Source organism: Lontra canadensis, unplaced genomic scaffold (assembly GCF_010015895.1).
Source record: "Lontra canadensis isolate GAN:19392208 unplaced genomic scaffold, GSC_riverotter_1.0 scaffold85, whole genome shotgun sequence".
Lineage (NCBI taxonomy): Eukaryota > Metazoa > Chordata > Mammalia > Carnivora > Mustelidae > Lontra > Lontra canadensis.
The window spans coordinates 4,195,720-4,218,235 of record NW_022631079.1 but is presented as its reverse complement, the minus strand read 5'-3'; the positions used below and the strand labels follow the sequence as shown (position 1 = coordinate 4,218,235).

The 22,516-nt window shown below is 47.8% G+C and overlaps 1 protein-coding gene across 1 annotated transcript; it reads left to right on the top strand.

Annotated features, from left to right (window-relative positions):
- The first annotated feature begins 310 nt into the window (after nucleotides 1-310).
- Nucleotides 311-17,471, top strand: ACTA2 (actin alpha 2, smooth muscle). The gene is made up of 9 exons (XM_032883057.1): nucleotides 311-438; nucleotides 4,856-5,009; nucleotides 6,542-6,670; nucleotides 9,285-9,395; nucleotides 11,216-11,300; nucleotides 11,678-11,839; nucleotides 13,483-13,674; nucleotides 14,536-14,717; nucleotides 17,182-17,471. Exons 2-9 carry the CDS (start codon nucleotides 4,881-4,883, stop codon nucleotides 17,323-17,325), a joined length of 1,134 nt encoding a protein of 377 aa, XP_032738948.1. The 5' UTR covers nucleotides 311-438; nucleotides 4,856-4,880; the 3' UTR covers nucleotides 17,326-17,471.
- The last annotated feature ends 5,045 nt before the right edge of the window (nucleotides 17,472-22,516 follow it).

Genomic DNA, 22,516 nt, shown 5'->3' with positions numbered 1-22,516 from the left:
CCTACTTCTCGAGGCCACTCCTCTCCGTGCTCAGGTCATTCAGAAATGCTCTGAACGCCAGCGGGAGAACAGGAACGTGCGGCCCAGCCTGCGTCTGCCCCATCACACAAGGAGCTCAGTGTCTCTGGGCATCCCAGGAGTGGCTCTGGAGGCTTGGGGTGTTTATCTCCTTCTGGCAGCTGAGCTGCCTCCCGCTCCTTGAGCAGAGCAGTGGAATGCGGTGGAAGAAACCCAGACCTCCGGCCATCCAGATTAGAGAGTTTTGTGCTGAGGTCCCTATATGGTTGTGTTAGCCCGAACGCTGGGCCCAAGTCTGTCTTTGTTCCTTGTTTGGGAAGCCAGTGGGAGGGAAGCAGGCCAAGGGGCTATATAACCCTTCAGCATTCAGCCTCCCCGAACACCACCCAGAGTGGAGGAGCCCAGCTGAGCCTCGTCAGGGTAAGTGGCACTGACCCAGGGATATGACTTCCAGATCCCAGAAGCTCTGATATTACTCAGTGCGACCAGACGTCATCGCCGGAGATCGGGCTGGGCTGGCGCGCTCTGAAATTCCTGAATGAGCACGGCGGTAGAGAAATGATTGGAGCTCTTAGCCGCTAGTTATTCAACTTGAAAAACAAATCGAAGGTGCTGTTGGGTGTGGGGGAGGAGGGCAAAAGGGAGATGAGACGGAATCCGTGTGTCACCTGGAGGATGTCTACATGCTAAATCAGCAGCCCAGATCTCGCAGGCGTTTCAAAGACGTAGACTAGTGATTTCCAGTAAATCACACGTTTTTATTTTTGGACGCTGGAAACTCCAGCATTTGTTTGCGGTTAGGTTTGGTATGGGGACTTCTCACTGGACTGTGTTTTTTTGTGTGCAGCGAGGGTGCCTGGAAGTGGGTTTTAGAAGCGAACAGAGAGCCTGCTTGCCTGGTCTTTGATGTTGACTCTGCGTGTTTGCTTCTGGGTTCCTGGGCTCTGATTGGTAGTGTCTGCTGTAGGAAAGGCACGTCTCTTGAGAATGTCTGTGAATTTATGCCTCAGAATGTGCATTGCATGGTCCATTGGTCATTTGCAGCCAAGTGCAGCAGGAAACCCGCTGCATCTTTCTCTGTGAGTAAAGAGGGAGGGAGCACAGTGGCGTGCAGATGAGAGCTGCTCTGGTCTCAGCCTATGGAAAGTCTGCTTTGCATTTCTGTCTCCCTGGGTGAGGCAGGCAGGACTGCAGAGCCAGCCCTGCCTCCCCCAGGCTGAACTTCAACTTCGCTGTAAATCAGGGCTTGGCTGCTTCAGCCCGGACTGGGGTTTTCACACTGAGCTTTTCCTTCCATTTTGTGATCCTTGACTAAATATGGTTTGCATATCAAGAGGGATGAGCTGGGAACTGCAGTATTCTCCACTCCCCCACCGCCCCGCCCCGCCTTAACTACTCATTTTTGGCACAAGATGCACGAGAAACAGTTGGAGCAACCCCCCTGGCCAGGGGGCAGTTCCAAAAGCAGACACTCGAGTGTGTTTTACCTAATTAGGAAATGCTTTGCTCCAAATTGAGCTGCTCATTCAGGTTATAGATAAGGGCTGTAAATCACTGAGCCAGCTCCTTTCCTGGGACTCAGAGAATTCTTCTCCAATGACAGTGCTCATCCGAGAGATTAGAAAGTCCCTTGTGGACTTTTTTTTGCCAAATAAAAACATATTTACTGAATTTTGAGATTTTTTTTTTTCCCCTGCATGTGTTCTGACACTGGAGGATAATACTCTGCAGTATTATCCAAACACTCCCTTCAAGCCTGCCTGGCCAAGAAGAGACGTAGTAAGGACATCCTCTCGTCACGTTTTCAGAGTGTCCTACTGCCACATAATTCATCGCGTCTTCAACTCTTTTGGTTTGGAAAGTCTGCTTAACGCATCCCCCGGGGAGCCTGCCTCTTGGAGCTGGCTGGCTCTCCCGCATGCCTCTGACTCTTACTGCCCGTTCAGTCTTGTCTCCTCTGCCTTTCTCACTTCTCCAGCTTCTTACTCTGCGAGGTCGGAAGCCTGATCACGTAAATGCCGAATGGAATCCAGTTGGGAAGTTGGAATCCAGTCTGGGAAGGGAATCCAGTTGGAATCCAGTCTGGGAAGGGAAGGGATAGAGGGAAAGAGCGAGCCGTTGATCTGTTTCATTCTCCATTCTGACAAGTGGACTCCACAGGTCAAGGCTCTCCACACTATGCCTGGGGGCAGTATGGAAAGCAAACCAAGACTAGAGATACAGAGATCTGGATAATGAGGATAATTATATAATTATACTAACCATCATAACTTGAACATTTATTGAGAACTTATAATGTGTATGCCACTACAAATTATTTTCAGTGCTTTCTATAAAAAAAACCTAACCCCCCATCATAAGAACCTTGTATAGCATGGACTGATATTCTTGCTATCTTACAGAGAAGAAAACTGTGATTAACAGATATTAAATAATTTACTAAGTCACAGAGCTTCTGAGGGATGGAGTCGGGACTCAAACCCGGGTGGTCTGACTGCAGAGCCCAAGCCCATAATCATCATGCTCTGTTATCTCTGTGGTCCTAACTTCACCAGTGTTGGGAACCTGGACAGGTCACTTCAATTCGAGTCTTGATTTCCTTGTTTGTCAGTCGGAGAGAACAGTATCTGATCCAGATTGTAAAATGCGTGGCCTCAGCTGAGGTTCACACTCTTTTCAAAGGGTTACAGCGCATCTGGAAAGATACAGCATTGATTTCCTGGGAATGATCTAGAAGAACTCAATTACAACGCATTTTTGTTGTTGTTGTCGTTGTTGTTTTTGATTTTTTGTTTGTTTGTTTGCAAAACGTTTTTTTGGTGTTGTTATTTTTCTTTTCTCACACCCCAGAAATTTCCTTAGAAGAATTGCCTTTCATATCTGGTTCTGGGTTTGTAGTGAGCTCACCAACTTACAAAAGTCCTCCTCAGCTTGAAATCTTAAAATCTCAAACTGGAGCAGAGAACTGTGGGTGTCCCTCTCTTTACAAGATATGTCCACCTAAGTCTGCTTGGAAAAATGGAAGGCATCTAAACTGAAAGTTAAGGGGCTAGCCAAAAGGACCTGATCTTGGATTCAGCTCTGCCTACAGTGCCCTTGAGCAAAACATTTCCTCTGTATTTTCTCATTAATGGAAATGAGGGCAGTGAATGAAAACGGTCTCTCTAACAAACCTTCAATTTCCCAAATCTATAAAGTTGCTACTTTTGCTTCAACTTTTCAAATTTGGTGATAGGATCCAAGCATAGGAGTAGGATATTAAACATATTGTTTTATTACCAAGAAGGCATGCTCAGCTTAGAAAATATGACAGGGCCCGGGGAAGATCATTAAAAACACCTACAAAGGGGGTGCCTGGGTGGCTTACTTGGTTGAGTGACTGCCTTCGGCTCGGGTCATGCTCCCGGAGTACTGGGATCGAGTCCTGCCATTGGGCTCCCAGCTCCACATGGAGTCTGCTTCCCCCTCTGATCTTCTCCTCTCTCGTGCTCTCTCTTACTGTCTCTCTCTCAAATAAATAAGTAAAATCTTTTTAAAAAATCACTTTTTAAAGTAATGCCCATCAATGTCTTCGTAAATATAATTAATCTTTTTTCGATGCTTAAAAATAGATTTTTAAAATAGGATCATATGATGTTATTTTCTCTAATCAATTATTTTTACATGAAATATACTTTTCCTGTCCTTTATCTTTCCTAATGGCAGCAGGATATCCTACTACCCAATGTGCAATTTCTTAGACTTTCCCTCACATGGATGTTTAAGTTAGTTATGATTTTTATTAATGGAGAATAACTGTGGCCCCTAAAATTTAAAGCACTTTCTTTGAAAGTTTCAATTGGCTCTAATGTTTTTCCAAAGGTAAAACAACAGTTCTTGGGACCCAGAAGAGATTTCCCTTTTCAACACTTTACATTTAACATTTCAACTTCTCAGCATTTCCAGATTTTCCTATGCCGCCCACCCCTCAAAATCTACCTTGTCAAGAAAATATTTTTTTAATATTTTATTTATTTATTTTACAGACAGAGATCACAAGTAGGCAGAGGCAGGCAGGCAGAGAGAGAGGAGGAAGCAGGCTCCCTGCTGAGCAGAGAGCCCAATGCGGGGCTTGATCCCAGGACCCTGAGATCATGACCTGAGCTGAAGTCAGAGGCTTTAACCCACTGAGCCACCCAGGCGCCCCTCAAGAAAATATTTTAGCGTGATAATCTACCCAGAGAAATGTGTCTGGGTTGGTACAGACAACAAATTCCAGAAACTTCTTTAACATATGATAAGTCACTTATCTGCATGAAGATCTGGTATCCTAGTCTGATACTCCCCATCTGTGCTCTACACTTGTTCACTCATCCACTTGCTTGGTCATTCTTTTTTCTTTTTTTAAAGATTTTATTTATTCATTTGAGAGAGAGAGAAAGAGAGCCAGACAGAGAGAGAGAGCACAAGCAGGGGGAAGGGCAGAGGGAGAGAGAAGGAAATACCCCGCTGAACAGGGAGCCTAATGTGTGGCTCAACTCCAGGACCCCAAGATCATGACCCGAGCCAAAGTCAGCGCTTAACCCACTAAGCCATCCAGGTGCCTCCTGCTTGGTCATTCTTTAAAGTGCTTCTGAGCACACGTGATAAGCCAGGCACAGTGTTGGAGGTCAGTTGTATGAACACGGACTTCTGAATTGTGGCATATAAAAAGCATTCAGTCTAATTAAAGTACTTTGAAATAAATGCTGTGATAAGGGCCTGTGGTGTGCGCTCTAGGTGTACAGAGTAGGAGTAGTCAGTTAAGTGCCACAATCACTGGATAACAGCTGGGTGGGCTTCATCCCTGTTCCCGTAGGACCCTGTGAAGCAGCTCCATCAAAATGTGTGAAGAGGAGGACAGCACCGCCCTGGTGTGTGACAATGGCTCTGGGCTCTGTAAGGCCGGCTTTGCTGGGGACGACGCTCCCAGGGCTGTTTTCCCATCCATCGTGGGACGCCCCAGACACCAAGTAAGCAATATCATACTACAATTATGGAATGTGATAAATATCGCTACATTGACAGTCCCATTACAAGATATAAATGTATCAAGACAACAGGTGTGCACCTTAAGCTTGCACAACGTTGTCCATCAAATGTATTCAATAAAACAAATTCTGATTGGAATAGAGAGAAACGGGGCGATAGGTTAGGTCGCTCTATTTCTGTGTGTCCGTGAGTATCCCCAGACTGTCTCTCATGGTCTCTCCAGAAATGATGTAACCTTGTTAAAAACAGACCTCTGACGACTGATGTCCAGGAATAAGTACGAATTTCATAGACCATGTAGACAGATTATCTGGTGGGTATCTATCGGACATAAAGTTAACCTTTTCTCACATTCCTTTTTGTCTCAGTACGATCATTATCATCATGAGAAATACTGTGAATTACCTAGGAATGCAAACCACAGCCCCTCTTTGGAAGGAGATTAAAATAAACGCCTAGGTCACTCCCTCTCAAAGATCTTGATATTAGACGAAAAGAGGCTTTGCTGTCAAGTGCAATTTTACATATATCTTAGGGGTTGGTGGCATATCCGTGGACAGCCGCATGATAATTTTATAGAACATTATGTGTAAACAAAATGTTGGGGGCCACCACCTTTCATCTTAGAAAGTCTCCTTCTGCGTCAGCAATGTCGTTGCTTGTGGATCTTGTCTGACTGATCTCCGTGGCTCTCAGTTTGGCATATAGTCGTACGAATAATAATAATAGCCACGTCCCATGAATGAAATCTAAAATCTGTCTCTTTGTTGAACTGCGTGCCATGGAGATATTCGTACAAACCACTATTTATGGCTCTAATAGCAACAACTTTTTTTTGCAATTCTGAAACAAGCACTCCGGTGCCATTTAAAATCCCAGCAACGACAATGTCCTTCCTCTTGTTTTTTTTTTTTAAGCTGCATTTAAATGATTAAAAATATACTTCCGACTAATTTAGGCAAACATCTTAATGTTGATTGGTACGGATTTATCCATTAGAAATCAAGCACCGAGCTCTCGTTTGTCAATATAATGCTTTTGCTTATAATAGTTAGAAAATATTCACATCTCTTCCGTGGGCGACTGCTTTAACAATATGGGTTCAAGGGTTAACAAGAGGCAAAGTGCCCTCTAACTAACATGTAAAATTTCATGCATTCATTTCACAAGTAATTCCTGAGTGATAAATACTTGCTGGGAAATTTGTTCCAATGGCGAACAAGACAAGGACAGTGTCTGCCCTAACAGAGCTCATTAAGAAACAGAGGAGATAAAAATATATAGTGTAAAGTTGCTTAACCCACAAGGCCTTCTGCTGTTTGGAGATGGATCAGGTCTGTTGCCAATCAACTGAGGGATGTTGTTTAAGAGCAGAGCGACCAGACACAGAATATCAAGTTGCTGGAACTAAAAGAGAACTTCCTCTTGCAATGATTTAACCCTTCGTGATTGGATAGGAATCAGTTCGCAAGTTCTGGGGGAGGCTGACTCAGGCTGTGTTGAATCTTTATAGGGAGTGATGGTGGGAATGGGACAAAAGGACAGCTACGTGGGTGACGAAGCACAGAGCAAAAGGGGAATCCTGACCTTGAAGTACCCCATAGAGCACGGCATCATCACCAACTGGGACGACATGGAAAAGGTACTGGGAACTTTTCTGTAGGTCGAGCCCTCAGGATGCATGATTTCCATGGCCCTGGTTCAAAAGATTTTGCTACGGTTGGGGAAAAAAAAAAAAATCCTGAAATGCTTCTTTGAAAAAAAAAATTCCCTGCCTAACAAGGTTTATAAACTAATTAGAGGGAGAGGGTTCTGCAGAGGAGAGCAGTAGTCCTTTGCCAGTGGTAGGAATTAACAGTCTGTTGGCTCAGTCAACTGGATTACCCTCCCAGGGAGGGCAGTCCCGAGAATCACCTCCCCCTCCCACCCACCCCCATCCCCACCCTCCCTGCTCTCACCAGCCTTGAGAAGGCTGTGCCTCCCAGTGGAGGAGAGGAGCCAGAGCAGCTCTGCCCGGCCCATGGCCCACGCTGGAAAGCTTTTCACCAATCACCCTGAACTGTTTCTTTTAAGTGTTTTAGTTTTTGCTCTAGAAGCGGGAGTCATGACATTGCACATTTGGTACATTGCTGAATGTTCCCCACTATACTGAAACTCAAGCAACAGACACAAATTTTTCAATATTTTAGAAAGTACCTCTCTGTGTTGCATTAAGTGAATGCTTTATCTCCCAATTTAATATAAAAGAGCTTGTGGGAAGAGTTAAATCCTTGGATTTATTTATTTTTTTTAAGATTGAGGGGGTGGTGAGTGAGGGTGCGGAGGGAAGGAGGGGGCGGGAGAGAGAATCTTTAGTAGGCTCCAAGTGCAGGGCTCCATCTCCCGACCCTAAGATCATGACCTGAGCTGAAATCAAGAGTCAGATACTTAACTGACCAAGCCACCCAGTGCCCCAAATCCTAGGATTTTAATGTTTATTATTAGGCATCATAAAAACAAGTGATTGGAGAAAAAGCAGACGGGCTAATGGGAAAATGACACTAATTTTTTTTAATGTAGCAAAATATTAGAATCACGATATCTGGACTTTTATTTGTCAGTTCCCTACACACACACACACACACACACACACACATAATCTCACCAGTTTAAAAGAAAATAGTATTGTGAGAATTTATCAGTAAAAATGCCAAGGACTCTACTTCCCTACAACAGCATTTCATTAGGTTTGCTTTCTCTGAGATGCCGGATTTGGTTACGGCTGCAGTTTGCATGGAGGAGAAGGTATTAATGACAGTAGGAAACACTCTGAGAGTTTCTCCATGGAGATAGCAACATCTCAGAATGTACGCACCGAGAGAATTGGGAGGAATAAAGCATTTAATCATTTATAAAACTGAAATTTAAAGTGAGGTGGGGAGAGAGGCTTGCCGAGGGGAGGGGTTGGTTGGTTGTTTTCTCAATGACATTTCGGCGTAACCACAGCATATAACATGACTTGTGGGATTTCTTGAACACTCTGCTACTTTTATCCCATCAAAGGAGTACAACTTTCAAGAGCCTTCTTTCCTTTCTAGAAACCACAACTTCAGAACCAAAGACACTGGGACAAGATAAAGATTCTTTAAAGTCAGTTTGGCTTTTGTCGATTTATAAAAACTTTGGCAAGCAGTTCCTGTTTTGTTTTGTGTCAGTTCTGGATGAATCTCATATTCCCAGTGCTAGCAAAGACTTTTTGGGCCCTTAAAAAGAATTAATTTAGCTCTTTTTACAATGATCTGTTCTTCTTGGCATCAAGGACGTTCAGCCACAAGGCAAACACACTCATGTCCAAAGTACCTCACACGAATGAGCTATCAGTGGACACAGGCTTTTTTCAAAGCACCTGAAGGTCAGATATCTGCCCACAAATCGAAGGTCCAGAGCGTGTCCACAAGGGCAGGCTTCTCCCAGCCCTGGAGACCAGAGAGGGGAACGGCGGGTGTGGAGACACAGACAGGGACACCTGTCTTCTTAGGATATGTTGTGGAGGGAAATTTCCCAAGAAGTATTAAAAATGGTACTTAGCTTTTTCAGGTCAGTTTCATTCATCCATTCACGCATTCACTCGTTTACTCATTCACTCATTTACTTGTGAAACTAAATCATTTTCCCAGGAATATTAACTGAAGTGGTCGTAGGGGAAAAGATATAGTTGGCACCCGGCTGGCTCAGCCCAAAGAGTGTGAGACTCCTGATGTCGGGATGGTGAGTTCGAGCTCCACACTGGCCATAGAGATGACTTTAAACAAAGGTATAGTTGAGTGATAATAATAATATTCATTCTGGGCCAGGCACTGGAGTGAACAGTAACTCTAGGGTTCTCACCAAGACAGACAAGTTATTTTCATATTACCGACAGTGAGATGAGCTGAGAAGGGTTAAAATTTGCCTTAGCTCGCACCACCAAGTAGTGGTTGAGCTAGGATTTGAACCTGGATTAGACGCTTGGGCCTGTGCCCTTGGCCACTACACCGTCCCGCCCCGCTGACGTGGGTCTGGGTTTTTGCTGAGTCACTTCCTCGAGGTGAATCCTTGGGTAAGTTGCTCACAGTCTTTGAGCTTCAGTGTCTGTGTCAGTAAAAACATGGACATTTGGTGAGTGCTTGTAACGTACGATTTGGTCCTAGTTTCGTGTAGCTCATTCTGGTCCCTTTCTGGGGGTCCACAGTCCCCCACAACATCACCTCATTGTGTTTCTCCTTGGCCGCCGCTAGATCTGGCACCATTCCTTCTACAATGAGCTTCGTGTTGCCCCTGAGGAGCATCCAACCCTACTCACCGAGGCACCCCTAAACCCCAAGGCCAACCGGGAGAAGATGACCCAGGTAAAGAGCCACTCCAGGATCCAGCACTCTGGGGTTGGGGGCAAGTCCTATTTGAAAGGCGCGGGGCAGGAGAGCAAAGAGGGGGCCCAGCCCAGCAGTCTCCTCACAGACCAACAACTTCCCAGGAACCTGGGGATTCCCAAGAACAGAAACATCATGATGTTACTAACTCTCTTAGGGCAGGAACGGCCCCTTGACTCCAGAAGCAATAGGAAATTAGAATATGTAATGGAAAAGGCTGGGTGTGTTAGGTTACAAACCTGGAAGGAGAAATCATTTCAAAATGTGGGTTAACATCCAGTGGGAATCTGTCGCTTCTCAGCTTCACGAACTTAATGAATCCCCTTAATTTCTTGGATTCCTGGTCTCCTTGTCCATGTGTCTCGGGAATGAGACTAGTACTATTATTTTTCAAAGTGTTGATGTGAAGAATAATGGGGCAAAATGTCAGATGTGCTTGGCAGTGCCTGATACAAGATATGTTCAACAATAATAGTTTTCACTGTCATAATTGTGACTTGTGTGACGCTCAGAGTCCTTTGGGTAAGAGATCACCCATTCCACTGGGCAGACAAGGCTTCCAGTTTGGATGAGCTACCAAACAGAAGCATCCAATGTCAGCTTAACGCTTGCTCTACTGAAGCTGTGGGTTAAGCATTTCACCTGCATTGTCTCTTTAAACCTGAACAAGGTGAAGCAGTTTGTAGTCTTTAAATGAAGAGTTAGAGAAGTGGTTATATAATGAGATATTTGATTACATAAACGAGCAATTCAAGGATCACGTACAAGGGGTGACTACCGCAAGGTCATATAGCTCAAAGCAGCAGAGCCTGGAACAGACTTGGGATCTTTTGGGATCAATAAACGTATATACTCAGGACCTTTTCCTCAGAAGAGCTCTTGGCACTTACACCAACACATGGGCGGTCATTCTCTGCAGGGGGACACCTGTGCCCCTGGGAGTCCCTCCACGTGGCGAGCTATGTCATTTCTGATGGGTGTTCTTGTCCCTGGGAAGGGTGTGGGGGTGGAAGAACAGTTGGGAATCACGGCTGTCTAGCAAACGACGTGAGATGTTCTGGCGGATAGACCAGGCAGGGTTTGGCAGGTGGAGAAGGGGAGGCCCATGGGCATCTCTGTGCGCATCACCTTCTCAGCCGTGACCTGCAGCGGCTCTGGTCTTGTCCCCAGACTACATGAACTGAGGCACTGGCCTTCATATAGGGCCCTCTGCTTCCAGGGGGCGTGTCTCGTCTTCCAGGATCAAGGTCCCTTCCATTGAAGCCAAAGTGGCCTTGGATTCTCGGGCTGACATTGACCCAGCAACTCCATGAGAAAGTGGAACAGATGGAACAGGAACCTCAGACAATTCACTGAACTGGGCTTGTTCCCAACCGGTCGGGGCTTCTGGTCCAAGGTGTCCTTCCGTAGAACAGAGAAGTCCAAGCCTGAAAGTCATCTTTTCTTTGTCTTTGGCTTTAGTACCATTAGTCCGTCCTAGGTTGCTCACACTGGAGCTCGCCTAGTCCAAACTCCTCCGTGTACAGTTGAGACACCAGGAAGGAGGCCCGCAGCGGTCAGCTGATAGGCTGGCAAGCTCTCCAAGGTCTCGTGGGAGCCAGGGCCAGCCCCTGCGTACCCCCACCCCTCCCGGGTGTGTACCGCTCCTCTCCCTCCCCGCACACTCAGGGCACCGTGCCCTCTGCCCTGAGCCAGGCGGGTACGGCTGTGTTCCGAGCCCACCTGCAGGGGACGCTCTCTTGACCATTCTTGCCAGGACTGGTCACATCCCTAATGTAGCTCTTTGGCTTGTTTTGCAGATTATGTTTGAGACTTTCAACGTCCCGGCTATGTATGTGGCTATCCAGGCAGTACTGTCCCTCTACGCATCTGGCCGCACGACCGGTAGGTGGGAACCCGGATTGGGTGCACCATCCATGATGGGCTTTGACGGTTGTCAACATGGAGTTTGGATGGACTTGGGGTGGGGTGGGTAGCTAGACCGGACAGGGCTAATCCTGGCCCTGAGAAAGGCCTTCTTCCCACTTAAAAAATAAGACCTTGAGCTCTATTTCCAGCAGGCCTTTCTCTCTCTCTCTCTTCCTGCTCTTTCTCTATATTCCCCCAGCCCTGGCCTGCTCGTACCATGCGGTCACATGCTTTCTCTCTTCTCTTTCAAATCAGAGGCTCAGAAACTCCCCTTCCGCTCGCCCAGGTGCCCCCCCCCCCCACCAACACACCTGCTGCCATGGTGACTTTCTTTGTACCCATTTGTTCCCCAGGCATCGTGCTGGACTCTGGAGATGGGGTCACCCACAACGTGCCCATCTATGAGGGCTACGCCCTGCCACACGCCATCATGCGTCTGGACCTGGCCGGCCGCGACCTCACTGACTACCTCATGAAGATCCTCACTGAGCGTGGCTACTCCTTCGTGACGACAGGTGAGGCGGGCAGGAGTGAGGGCCGGGGGGCGAAGGGGCCACGTCTCTTCACAGTGACATCCAGGACCCTGAGGACCATCCAGGGAGGTGATGGGAGGAGACCATGCGGGTGGCAAGGCTTGATTTCAATGCCCAAACCAGACACAGCCCCTTTTTCGCTCTAAGTGATGAGATGGTTTCCTTGAGAACAGTGAGAACCTCTAGGAAGACAGCTAAGTGGGGGCCTATCACTTGGACGTTTTTTTAACCTCCTCCGTTCACAAGTAGGATGAGAGGGCAGAGACAGGGGACAACATCGGGAAGTGTTTGCCAGGGGCCTAGGGTGTTGCTCTTGGAGACACCAGGGGAGGGCTGGGGCCCAGGCCTGCCACTCACCAGCAAGGTGACCCAACCTCACCAAACCACAGTCTCCTCATCTGTGGAATGGGGAGGGGGTCACCCCTCACACGATTGTCATATTGAATGACACCAAGCATGAGGAATTCCCGGCACTGAGTAATTCCGCTTCTGTAGGTCAGTAAGCCGGTAATCGTTAGCTAGTCTGAAGACCAGCCCAGCAGCAAACTGTTCCGGGGTCTTCGGCCTCCAAGCACCTGCCGCCCGTCTGCATCTGCCAGCGGCGGCCTCGATGCCCGTGGTCCTGGTTGCCTGCCTTCCCCCCAGCGATCTGGTGGTGTCCACACGTTTCCATGTCTGGACACACCTGAGGTTTATTATAGACCCCGAGCTTGAGCCCTGTGGATGTTAAAGTTTCTGGGGTAGGGAGTTGAATTCCTTCCTACGTTGCTCTTCTGCTCCCTTCAAAGAACCCCAGGTGATCTCCAAAAGCCTCCGGGGGCCTAGGTGGAACCAATAGGTTAGAAGTTCAGCCTGCAGGAATCCGAGGAGTACTTGCTGCCCCCACACCCCTCTCGCTGTGCACCACGGAGCCCCCTGGGCCAGGACCGGGCCTGAGCCAGGGTCTGTCTCCTTCTGGAAGGAAATGAATATACCAGTGGTGTGACCTGGGACCTACATGGGCTGGTCAGCATGGGTCTCTGGAGCTTTTTGAAAACCGTGGGGGCCTCAGGGCTCCTGGGTAGCTCAGTGGGTTAAAGCCTCTGCCTTCGGCTCAAGTCATGATCCCAGGGTCCTGGGATCGAGCCCCGCATCGGGCTCTCTGCTCAGTGGAGAGCCTGCTTCCTCTTCTCTCTCTGCCTGCCTCTCTGCCTACTTGTGATCCGTCTGTCAAATAAATAGATAAAAATTAAAAAAAAAAAAAGAAAGAAAACCGTGGGGGCCTCAAAGCATGAGACTTCTTGGACAACTGAAAACCCCATATAACGAACTATTGTACGACAAGCATAACAGAGAGTGAATAGTTAATCCTGAAAAAAAAGTCCCACATGTATCATGCAGAAGGACGCCTGTAGCTAGCTCCTTTTCTTCCCGTCATGTTTTCCAGACAGTATTTTCCCCTCTGTTAGGGACAGAAGGGGTTCCCTCATGGGCCTGTAGTTTAATTGCCATCACGGATTTGGGGTTGCAGATCGAATTTACGCACGTTTTTGAAGGCACCCATATTGGGGGCGACGCTGAAGGGAGGCGGGGGGGGGGGGGGTTTTCACTGCCTGTCGCAAACCTGCATGTTTGCGTTTTGCCAGCCGAGCGCGAGATCGTGCGCGACATCAAGGAGAAGCTGTGCTACGTGGCTCTGGACTTCGAAAATGAGATGGCCACAGCTGCGTCGTCCTCTTCCCTCGAGAAGAGCTACGAGCTGCCCGACGGGCAGGTGATCACCATCGGGAACGAGCGCTTCCGCTGCCCGGAGACCCTGTTCCAGCCCTCCTTCATCGGTAGGCTTCAGCGTCCCCTCCCTGGGCAGGGCGGGCAGCACCCTAGCCCCCCGAATCCAGCCAGCTCCTGGCTCTCAGCACCCTTCTGCATGTAGGCACGAGGGCCAGGGGCCACAAGACCAAATGCATTTCTAAACCAGGGCACGGAAGAGAGTGTCAGATTTCTAGGGAGAGCAGAAGGCCAGGAAAGGAGTTTTCTTTCTAAGCCAACATGGTTTATGCTGTAGTCAAGCCCAAAGCCTCCTTGGTGTGGGGCGGGGGGTATGGTGAAAAAAGTCAGATGCTCCCTGTGCTAGGGACACAGGAGCCATGGATGGGTGGGAAGGATAGGCTGAATGCTGAGACTGTGGAAGGAGTGTGGGGGTGGGGAGAGGAAACCCAAGAGCTTGTTCCTGCATTAGCACTGACCTTGGACAAAGGTTAGCCTGGTTGTTTACAGAGGGTGGGCTCTTGGAGGGATGAGCCCGGGCTTGGGTCGGATGAAGCACATCCCTGGGCTTCGGCACCCTTCAGCTTTGAGGGGCGCTGGCAAGGGAGCAGGCAATGAGAGACTTGGGGTTGTTCTGAGCTACAGCTGCTCTCGCTGGCTCTGTAGGAACCTCCTGCGTGGAGCCTAAGGCTCTACCCCCCAGCAAAGTGATATTGTAGCCCTTGCCCCCCGGAGGTGCCATGGCAAGGCTTCCCCACTAGACGAGAGGTGGGAGAGCGTGGAGACCATCAGAACAGGCAGTGCCCACACCGCGATGCCTGCCTAGCTTCCGTCCAGCCTAAGACCCTCCAGCAGCTCACGCTGCTTTTCCAGTCTGCCCTGGGTTTTGTCCTCCACCCCTGCAAGGATCATGACCCGAGTCTCCTTTGCAGGGATGGAGTCCGCTGGCATCCATGAAACCACCTACAACAGTATCATGAAGTGTGACATTGACATCAGGAAGGACCTCTATGCTAACAACGTCCTCTCAGGGGGCACCACCATGTACCCCGGCATTGCTGACCGCATGCAGAAGGAGATCACTGCGCTGGCCCCCAGCACCATGAAGATCAAGGTACGGTTCAGGGTCAGGGCCACAGCTGTGCTGCTGGCTGTGATGCCAACCCATCACCAGACGCGACGGGCTCTCGGAAGCCACATTGTACTCACGTGTGCTCATGGTTTCCAAGGTTAAGCAGTGGGTCCACATCCACAAGTTCCACCCTTTATAGGGTATAAGTCAGTCCAGTTCATCAGAGAAGCTAAATTATTTGAAAATTTCACCTATAATCATCCTTGGCCATCAGCCACTTTCAGGAGTGAAGTTCAACAGAGCTCCCCACATGGGCATATACCTTTATTTTTCTATTAAGATATAACTCACACGTAACGTTATATTAGTTTCAGGTGTACACCCTAAATTCAATATTTTCCTGTATTGTGAAACGATCCCAACAGTAAGTCTAGATGATTTCCATCGTACCTCTTAAAAATATACATTGTGTCCTTTTCCCCATCACAGAAATCGTGCATCTCACACACAGAACATTACCAAAAATCAGACGAGCCGGACCTGTTTCCGAAGAGGTTTAAATGTTGTAGATTCTATCCCATGTGCTCTTTTTCTACTGCCAACCTTGATCGCAGCTCTGTGGCCAAGAATTAGAGTCGGATCTCCGGCTCTCTGTCTGGCCTTTTGATGTAGGTGCTCAGAAGTGCAGAATCCCTCCAGGATGACCAAGTTCAGTCCCCGAGCCACCAAAGACCCTTCTATTATGTGTGTGCACTCCCAGTCATGGGAACTCAGAGACGAAACAGACAGTTCTTTGGAGGCAAACTGACAGGTGCCGAGAGACTTCTCCAAAGCTGTTTTCCCGCTCTGAAGTCAGAAGCCACGCTGGGACTCTCTAACCCATGTCCCAGGGAGCGGAAGAGAGGACACTTGTGTGCAGACCACACATGTGGGAAGTATTCAGACACATTCTCTGTTACTTGCACTCCCTTGTCGTTTTTTGAAAAGGGTTTGTAGGTAACAGAGAGATAGATAGACCGGAGTTCTCTGCCTGCACTGCAGGCTCTGAAAGACTGTATGGTGAGAGGAGAGACTCTTTCCCAAGGTTGGTGTTTCTTGGATGCTCCTCTGATCGGCTGTCTCCCCCTTACTCCCACATGGGGTGGCGGGGAGGAGAGACATGCAACCAGCTCTGGTCAGTGAACGCACTGACAAAGCCTGCCCAGGTGGGGGTGTGTTATGCGACCAGAGCTGGCCCGGTTCCTGCTTACCCAAACCTAGCTTCTTGCATAACACGAATGTGGAACTTGTGACTCCCGTGGGTGGAGAAAAAACCCGTTAAAAAATCTGGGGCTGTAAGGTGATGACTTCAGGGAAAACTCAAACTGGATGGTGGTGGTTATAGGAACTCTGCACTGTATTTGTCACCTTTCTGTCCATCTAGAATTACCCCCACAGGATAAGGTTGTTTCTAAAACAAAATGAAACAAAACAAAACCACACCTGGGAGAGGTCCAGGTTTGAATATTGGGTCTGATGGGAGCACAGACAGTGTGACCTAATGTCAGTTACTTAAACCTCTCTCAGACTCTGTTTCCCCATGTGTAACATGGGACTAATTCACTACTCTCTAAGCTGGTTTGAGGTAATATGTGTAAAACGCTTAGCATCATGTTAAGCACATAGTATGTGCTCAGTAAATATGAGCTACTTGTATGAAAAATACATGTTCGGGGGACCTGGGTGACTCCATCGTTAAGCATCTGCCTTCAGCTCAGGTAATGATCCCAGGGTCCTGGGTTCAAAACCCACATCAGGCTCCCTGCTCAGCGAGGAGCCTGCTTCTCCCTCTTCCACTCCCCAGCTTGTGTTCCCTCTTTTGCTGTGTCTCTCTCTGTCAAATAAATAAATAGAATCTTTTCTTAAAAAAGAAAAATACACGTTCAAACAGAGCTTGGGGAATAGACAGGAATTAAACCTTTTCACCGTGGTTTCGGAAATACCTTGTCTTTTTGCCCAAGTGTCCATATTTGTCTGTACCCAAGTATTCCAGTCAGGAGTGGCGTTGGGAATTTGCTCCACCGTAGCTATGTTTTGGGGTTCCTGCAGGTAGAAGGGACCCCTATCCTGAGTAATTTCTCTCTGCTTCTAAACCATTCAGTTATTTAAGGAACATTAGCATGGCCTGCATGTCAGTCCTGGGTAGCAGGGAAAGCCAGGCAGGGCAACTTACTGGGACCTACCATAGGGAAATGTCATCCAACAGGGGACCCTGAGCCCCCCCCCCCCCCAGTGTGAAACAGTGCATCTCAGTAGACTTAAAGAGGTGGAAGGAGGCAGAGTCTAAATTCACTGGTTGCCTCCCTTGGCTTAGGGTCAGGGTGGGGTTAGGGCCAGGCATCCGACGGCCAAGACTGTCCCCGCTGTCCACAGAACTCCAGCGAGGTCCACCCAGTCTGGACCCTGGGGGGATGCCCGGCCCTGTCCTAGTGCTCTAACGGCCCTTCTTTCTCATCCCGGCCAACAGATCATCGCCCCTCCGGAGCGCAAGTACTCTGTCTGGATCGGCGGCTCCATCCTGGCCTCCCTGTCCACCTTCCAGCAGATGTGGATCAGCAAACAGGAATATGACGAGGCCGGGCCCTCCATCGTCCACCGCAAATGCTTTTAAAACACGCCCTTGCTCTCTGTCTCTGGCACACAACTGTGAATGTTATGTGGAGTAATGCCTTCAATTCTTTTCCAAATCATTCCTAACCAAAGCTCTGACTTGTTACCTACGTGTTTTTTAATAAATCTGAAATATGTTACTGGTCACCTGCAGTCTTCGCCTCTCCTGGGCCCCCTGTGGCTCACCTGCTTTTGTAGGTGGGCCAGTGGCTCCCCCTGGTGGTAGATCCTGGGACACGACACGGCTAGGCCGGGCTCGCTCACACTAACCTGGCAAGTTCAGAGCAAATGCTGTCAGTGGAAACAATTTGAAAATACACACGAAGTAAATGGAAACATGGATGAAAGTGTATCAGTAGGATAAGCCACCCTGAGCTCACAACTTTCCCATCATTACATTACTTTGCTGTCTTAAAACCTCAGTACTGGGCGCCTGATGAGTGAAAACAGAACAGTAACTCTGGGTATTAGAGATACAGGTGTATGATTATAATATATATAAAACATATGCAACAATAAATATATAGATTTCCCTCAAATTGCAATGGGTTACATCCCCACAAACCCAACCTGAGTTGGAAATATTGCGAGTCAAAATGCATTTTAATGGAACATTAAATGGAACATGGTTAGATGAGCCCAGCTGCCCTCAGATGCGCTCCAAACACTGACACTAGCCTCCCGTTGGGCAAAACCACCTGGCACAAAGCCCATTTTATGAAAAGACAAGTGCTGGATATCTTGTGTAATCTATGAACTACTGTGCAGTGAAAGACAGGTTCGAAATAGTGGGAAGTGTGTCTGTCGTTGACCTTGGGATCTGTGTTCGCAGCTCCCGCCCAGCCTCAGGAGACGGTATCTACCACACAGTGCTAGCCTGGGGGAAAGATCGAAATTCAGATTCGAAGTACAGTTTCTACTGATGCCTTTTGTTTTCACACCATCATAAAGTTGAAAAATCTGAAGTCGAACCATTGTAAGCTGTGCCCATCCGTATGGGTATTAAAAGAAAGTCTGACTTTAAGCCTTTCAGGGGAAACAGATTCTTAAAAGAACAAGAAATGCTGCTCTAAAATCTCATGATGCATCCGGATTTCAGTTTCCCTTCTCCTGATCCATAGCTACAGAGAGAGTCACACGAGAAGGGATGCGAAGGTCAGCAGGACTCTCCAAAGCCCACCACACAAAGGTCTTTATACATCTCCTCCCTGTGTGTTCTTCTGAACGAGGTGGGCACGATATCATTATCATGTCCCTTTCACAGATGAAGGAACAGAAATTGTTCCCTGAATAGCATTATACAGAGGAGCTGTCCACTTCAACTCCTCTTTTACCCATTTTGGCTTGGGAGGTATAAAGAGGCACAGAAACACCTTCCCTACTCATAGGGGCCTTAGTCTCAAAGCACTTTTCTGCCCGGGCTCTTCAGTGTCCTCTGCAGTCCCCCAGCTGGGTTCCGCTTGTCCCTCGTGTGGGAAAGTCTGAGTGGGGGTCAGCAACCACTGGCTGTCCTTCGGGCGAGGGGTGTCTGTCCATCTCTTGTCTGTCTCTGTCTCTGTCTCTGCAGCATCTTAATGCAGACCTACCCAAGACTTGATGCTTGCTTGGCCCAGAAAATCCAAGCTTTCCTTCTTCCCTCATCTTCTCTGGCGCTGTGGCTGGAGCTAATAATAGTAATACAACAAATAAGAGTTGGCATGTCCTAACTTATATTAAGACCTTATTTTATCTAACAACAACCCTACAGAGTTGGTATTCTTACTGCCTTTTGACATAGAGATGGAGGAACTGAGTGGTCCTACCACTGGGAGAGGGGCAACTTGACCTTGGTTCCAAGCCCAGCTCTCAGCCCTTAGGCCAGTGTACCTCAAGGCACAGGCCACACAGGTCAACATCACTGGGGGCTCATGTTAAGTGGGCAGATTCCTGGGTCATAATCCAAAGCCCGCTGAGCTAGCATCTTTGAAGCTGAGGCTGGAAGCTTGAGTTTTAATCAGATTTCTCTGGTGATTCCTTCGCACATCAAAATTTGAGAACCGCTGTAACATGCTATAACTGAGAGAAATTTCCCAGTTGCAGGTTCACACTTACCAGGCAAGGGCGCTCCATACCTACTAGGTCATAAAACTTGGGCATTAGCGCAGGTAGCTGTAGCCAGATCGCTCTTGTAATTCAGGCAAAACCCGCCAGCCACACCCATCCTCACTACAGGGTTTACAGAGCCAGTCTGCTGCCCTGTTGTACCTCCTGTCTATCACCAGGGGACGTGCACTAAGGGAATGAGGGCTTGGAAGAGTCTGAGAATTTGAGAGTCATGGCCAGAGGCAGAACTCAGGAGAACCCAACCACTCACTAAAGGAGCCTCAGTGAAACGCTCCTTCCTTGTGAGCGCCCAGCAGCAGAGCCGACGCACATTTGCCCAGTCTCAGTTCTCCTCCCCTTGAGTCCGCAAGATGCCCCGTGACCTGACAGGCTGGGCAGGTGGCAGGGTCTTGTGGACGAGCCTCATATGAATCTCGAGGGCATAAAACCAGCAAACAATTTGGCTGCCGCTTGAATCCCCTTTCCTCCCTTAACGATAGGGAACTGGACTCTTGAACCTATGAATTTCTCCATGACAGGCTTCTGCAAACCCCCACCCCCAGAAGATGACACGGGTTTCCAGGAACATTGATTCACACCTGTGTTGTGAACAGATGGGTGGGAGTGTTATTCCTTTATTTTTTGGAAACCAACTAAGTCTTTGTTGTCCGTTTGGCATCACTGTGAAACCAGGCCAGCCCGGATATCTTCAGGAGGATTTCTAACATGGAGCAGCCTGGAGAGGAAGGCCCGATTGCAGGGGGGGAGGAGGCTGTCTGCGCCAACACACTCGGTTCCACCAGAAGCCACTGCTGCGGCTAAGCTTACTCGAAAAGATATGGAGAAGAGGAGGAGGATGAGAAAGAGCAGGAGGAGGAGGAGGGGGAAGAGGGGGAAGAGGAGGAGGAGGGGGAGGAGGAAGAGGGAAAGATCCAGTCCTTGAGTTCCACATCAGAGTATGAAAACCGGATGTACAAGTCATGTTCCTTCCCGGGAGACCCACTTTACGTCAGGTGCTGCTCGAGGGACACCTGCTGTCAGCTAGGGCTGGGACAGGTGTGAGTCATGCAGAGAGAACAGGCGTGGCTCTGGCAGATCGAACTTCCGGTCTGGAGAGGAAGATGGACATCACACAGGTAGCTGGGGTGCACGATGAGGGTCACAAAAGCGAAATATGAATATGGCAGACAGGCTCTTACAGCCAGAGGCTCGGAGAGGCCCCCCTGAGGATGTAGTGTTTTTGAGAAACTTAGTAGGAGTTAACCAGGAAAACAGCGGGGGAGCTGAGGGGGGTTGAGGCTGGGGAAGGGGAAGTAGGATGTCGGTGGCCCCGGTTCCCGGCAGAGGCCGAGATGGGACAGTGCGCCCCCGTGGAGAACTGAAAAGAGAACCCCAAGGCATGGAGCCACACACAGTCTGACACATAGTTTGACTATGACTAGGCTGTGATTTTCCAAAGCAAGAGTTCATACCGTTTTCTCTGTGAAACGTCGGTCTCGAAACCAGACAGCAGCTCTGTCAGGAAGGCCATTTTGAGTGAGAAATTTTGCTATTGGAATTATTCTTCATTTGTGAGCGCTTCATCTGGTGGGTTAAATTCTTCATGTCATCTTCAGAAATGTATCGGGAAAATGAACATCCAGGGACTGCCACCTCTCTAATTTATTCCCGGTGGCTACAGCTCTTCCAGAATGTTCTTGTAATCACTCCATGCCCGCTCCGACGTCTGGAGGGAATATAAATGATTATGGTTTGCCTTGTTGCTTATGTGACATACACTATCTTGAAGGAAAACTGATGAGGACAAAAGGCTTTTACGTACTGTAGTCAAGGACAGTTTTTCAGAGGCTGAAGCAGAGATGTCCCACAGATGGTATTTCCATATTCTTCTTAGTCATGTCTCTTTCTTTCCCTCCACATTTGATTTTGAAGCTTATTCCTCTGTCCTATCATTGGGTCCATTATTTCCTCCCCTCTTTAGATCACTCTGCATACACTACAACCTGAAACTCCTTAAGAAACAGCCTAAAATCATCCACCAGATCTCCCTCTACAAAATGACATCCCTTGTCCCATACAAAATATATATGAAGCAGGCAATTTCCACCCTCAAATTAAGAACTAGCCCTTGTTCTTAAAAAAATGAAAAGCTTGTGATTTCAGACGGATGTCCCCAGATAGCATTTTCCCGTGTGAATGCATAAACTGCTGAGTTTCACACGAAGAAAAGTAGTATTTAAATGCCATTGGTATGGCTCTTGTCAGTTCTGCCTCCCGTATTTCTAATATTTATTTAAGAGAAAGAGAGAGAGAGAACAAGCAGGGGGAGGAACAGAGGAACAGGGAGAAGCCGACTCCCCGCCAAACAGGGAGCCCGATGCGCGGCTGGATCCCAGCACCCCAGGCTCACAACCTGAACTGAAGGCAGACACTCAACCAACCGAGTCACCCAGAAGCCACTTCTCCTGTATTTCTAATCTTACCCAGTCAAGAAGTCAACGGTCCTTGGTAAAATGAAATTCTTTTTTGTTTAGAAAAATATTCGAAAAATATTCTAATAAATAAATAAAATTAATAAATAAATAATAAAAACATAAACATATTTATATTTAAATAAATATCATAAGTAAATATTAATAAATATTAATAAAATATAATAAAATAAAATACCCTAAAAATATTCTAGTGACCTCGATAAATGCCTGGGACTGGGTGTCCCACAGCAATAAGCGTGTGATGACAGAGTTCTAGAAGCCTCAGGCATCTTCGTCATCAGCTCAGATTTTATTATCCAAATTTGACTTTGGAGTGTCTGGCTGGCTCAAAGTGTGTGTGGCTCTTGATCTTGAGGTAGTGGATTTGAGCCCCACAATGGGTCTAGATATGACTTAAATGAGGTGGTTTTTTTTGTTGTTGTTTTGTTGTTTTTTTAATTTTGGCTTTCGGGGCACCTGGATAGCTCAGATAGTTAAACCTTTGCCTTCGACTCAAGTCATTATCCCGAGGTCTTCCGAGTCTGACTTGATTAAGTATGACTTAATCAACTGGCAATTCTTTTTGAAGGCTATCTTCTTAATTCCGTAAATCTGTTGGAAGGCATTTGAACACCA

What these genes read in the sequence shown, in the direction of transcription:
- ACTA2 (XM_032883057.1), top strand. Translation starts at nt 4,881, where the DNA reads ATGTGTGAAGAGGAGGACAGCACCGCCCTGGTGTGTGACAATGGCTCT. An exon ending in CTACTCCTTCGTGACGACAG is followed by an intron (nt 11,840 to 13,482) that starts GTGAGGCGGGCA and finishes GCGTTTTGCCAG; the next exon opens with CCGAGCGCGAGATCGTGCGC. An exon ending in GTTCCAGCCCTCCTTCATCG is followed by an intron (nt 13,675 to 14,535) that starts GTAGGCTTCAGC and finishes TCTCCTTTGCAG; the next exon opens with GGATGGAGTCCGCTGGCATC.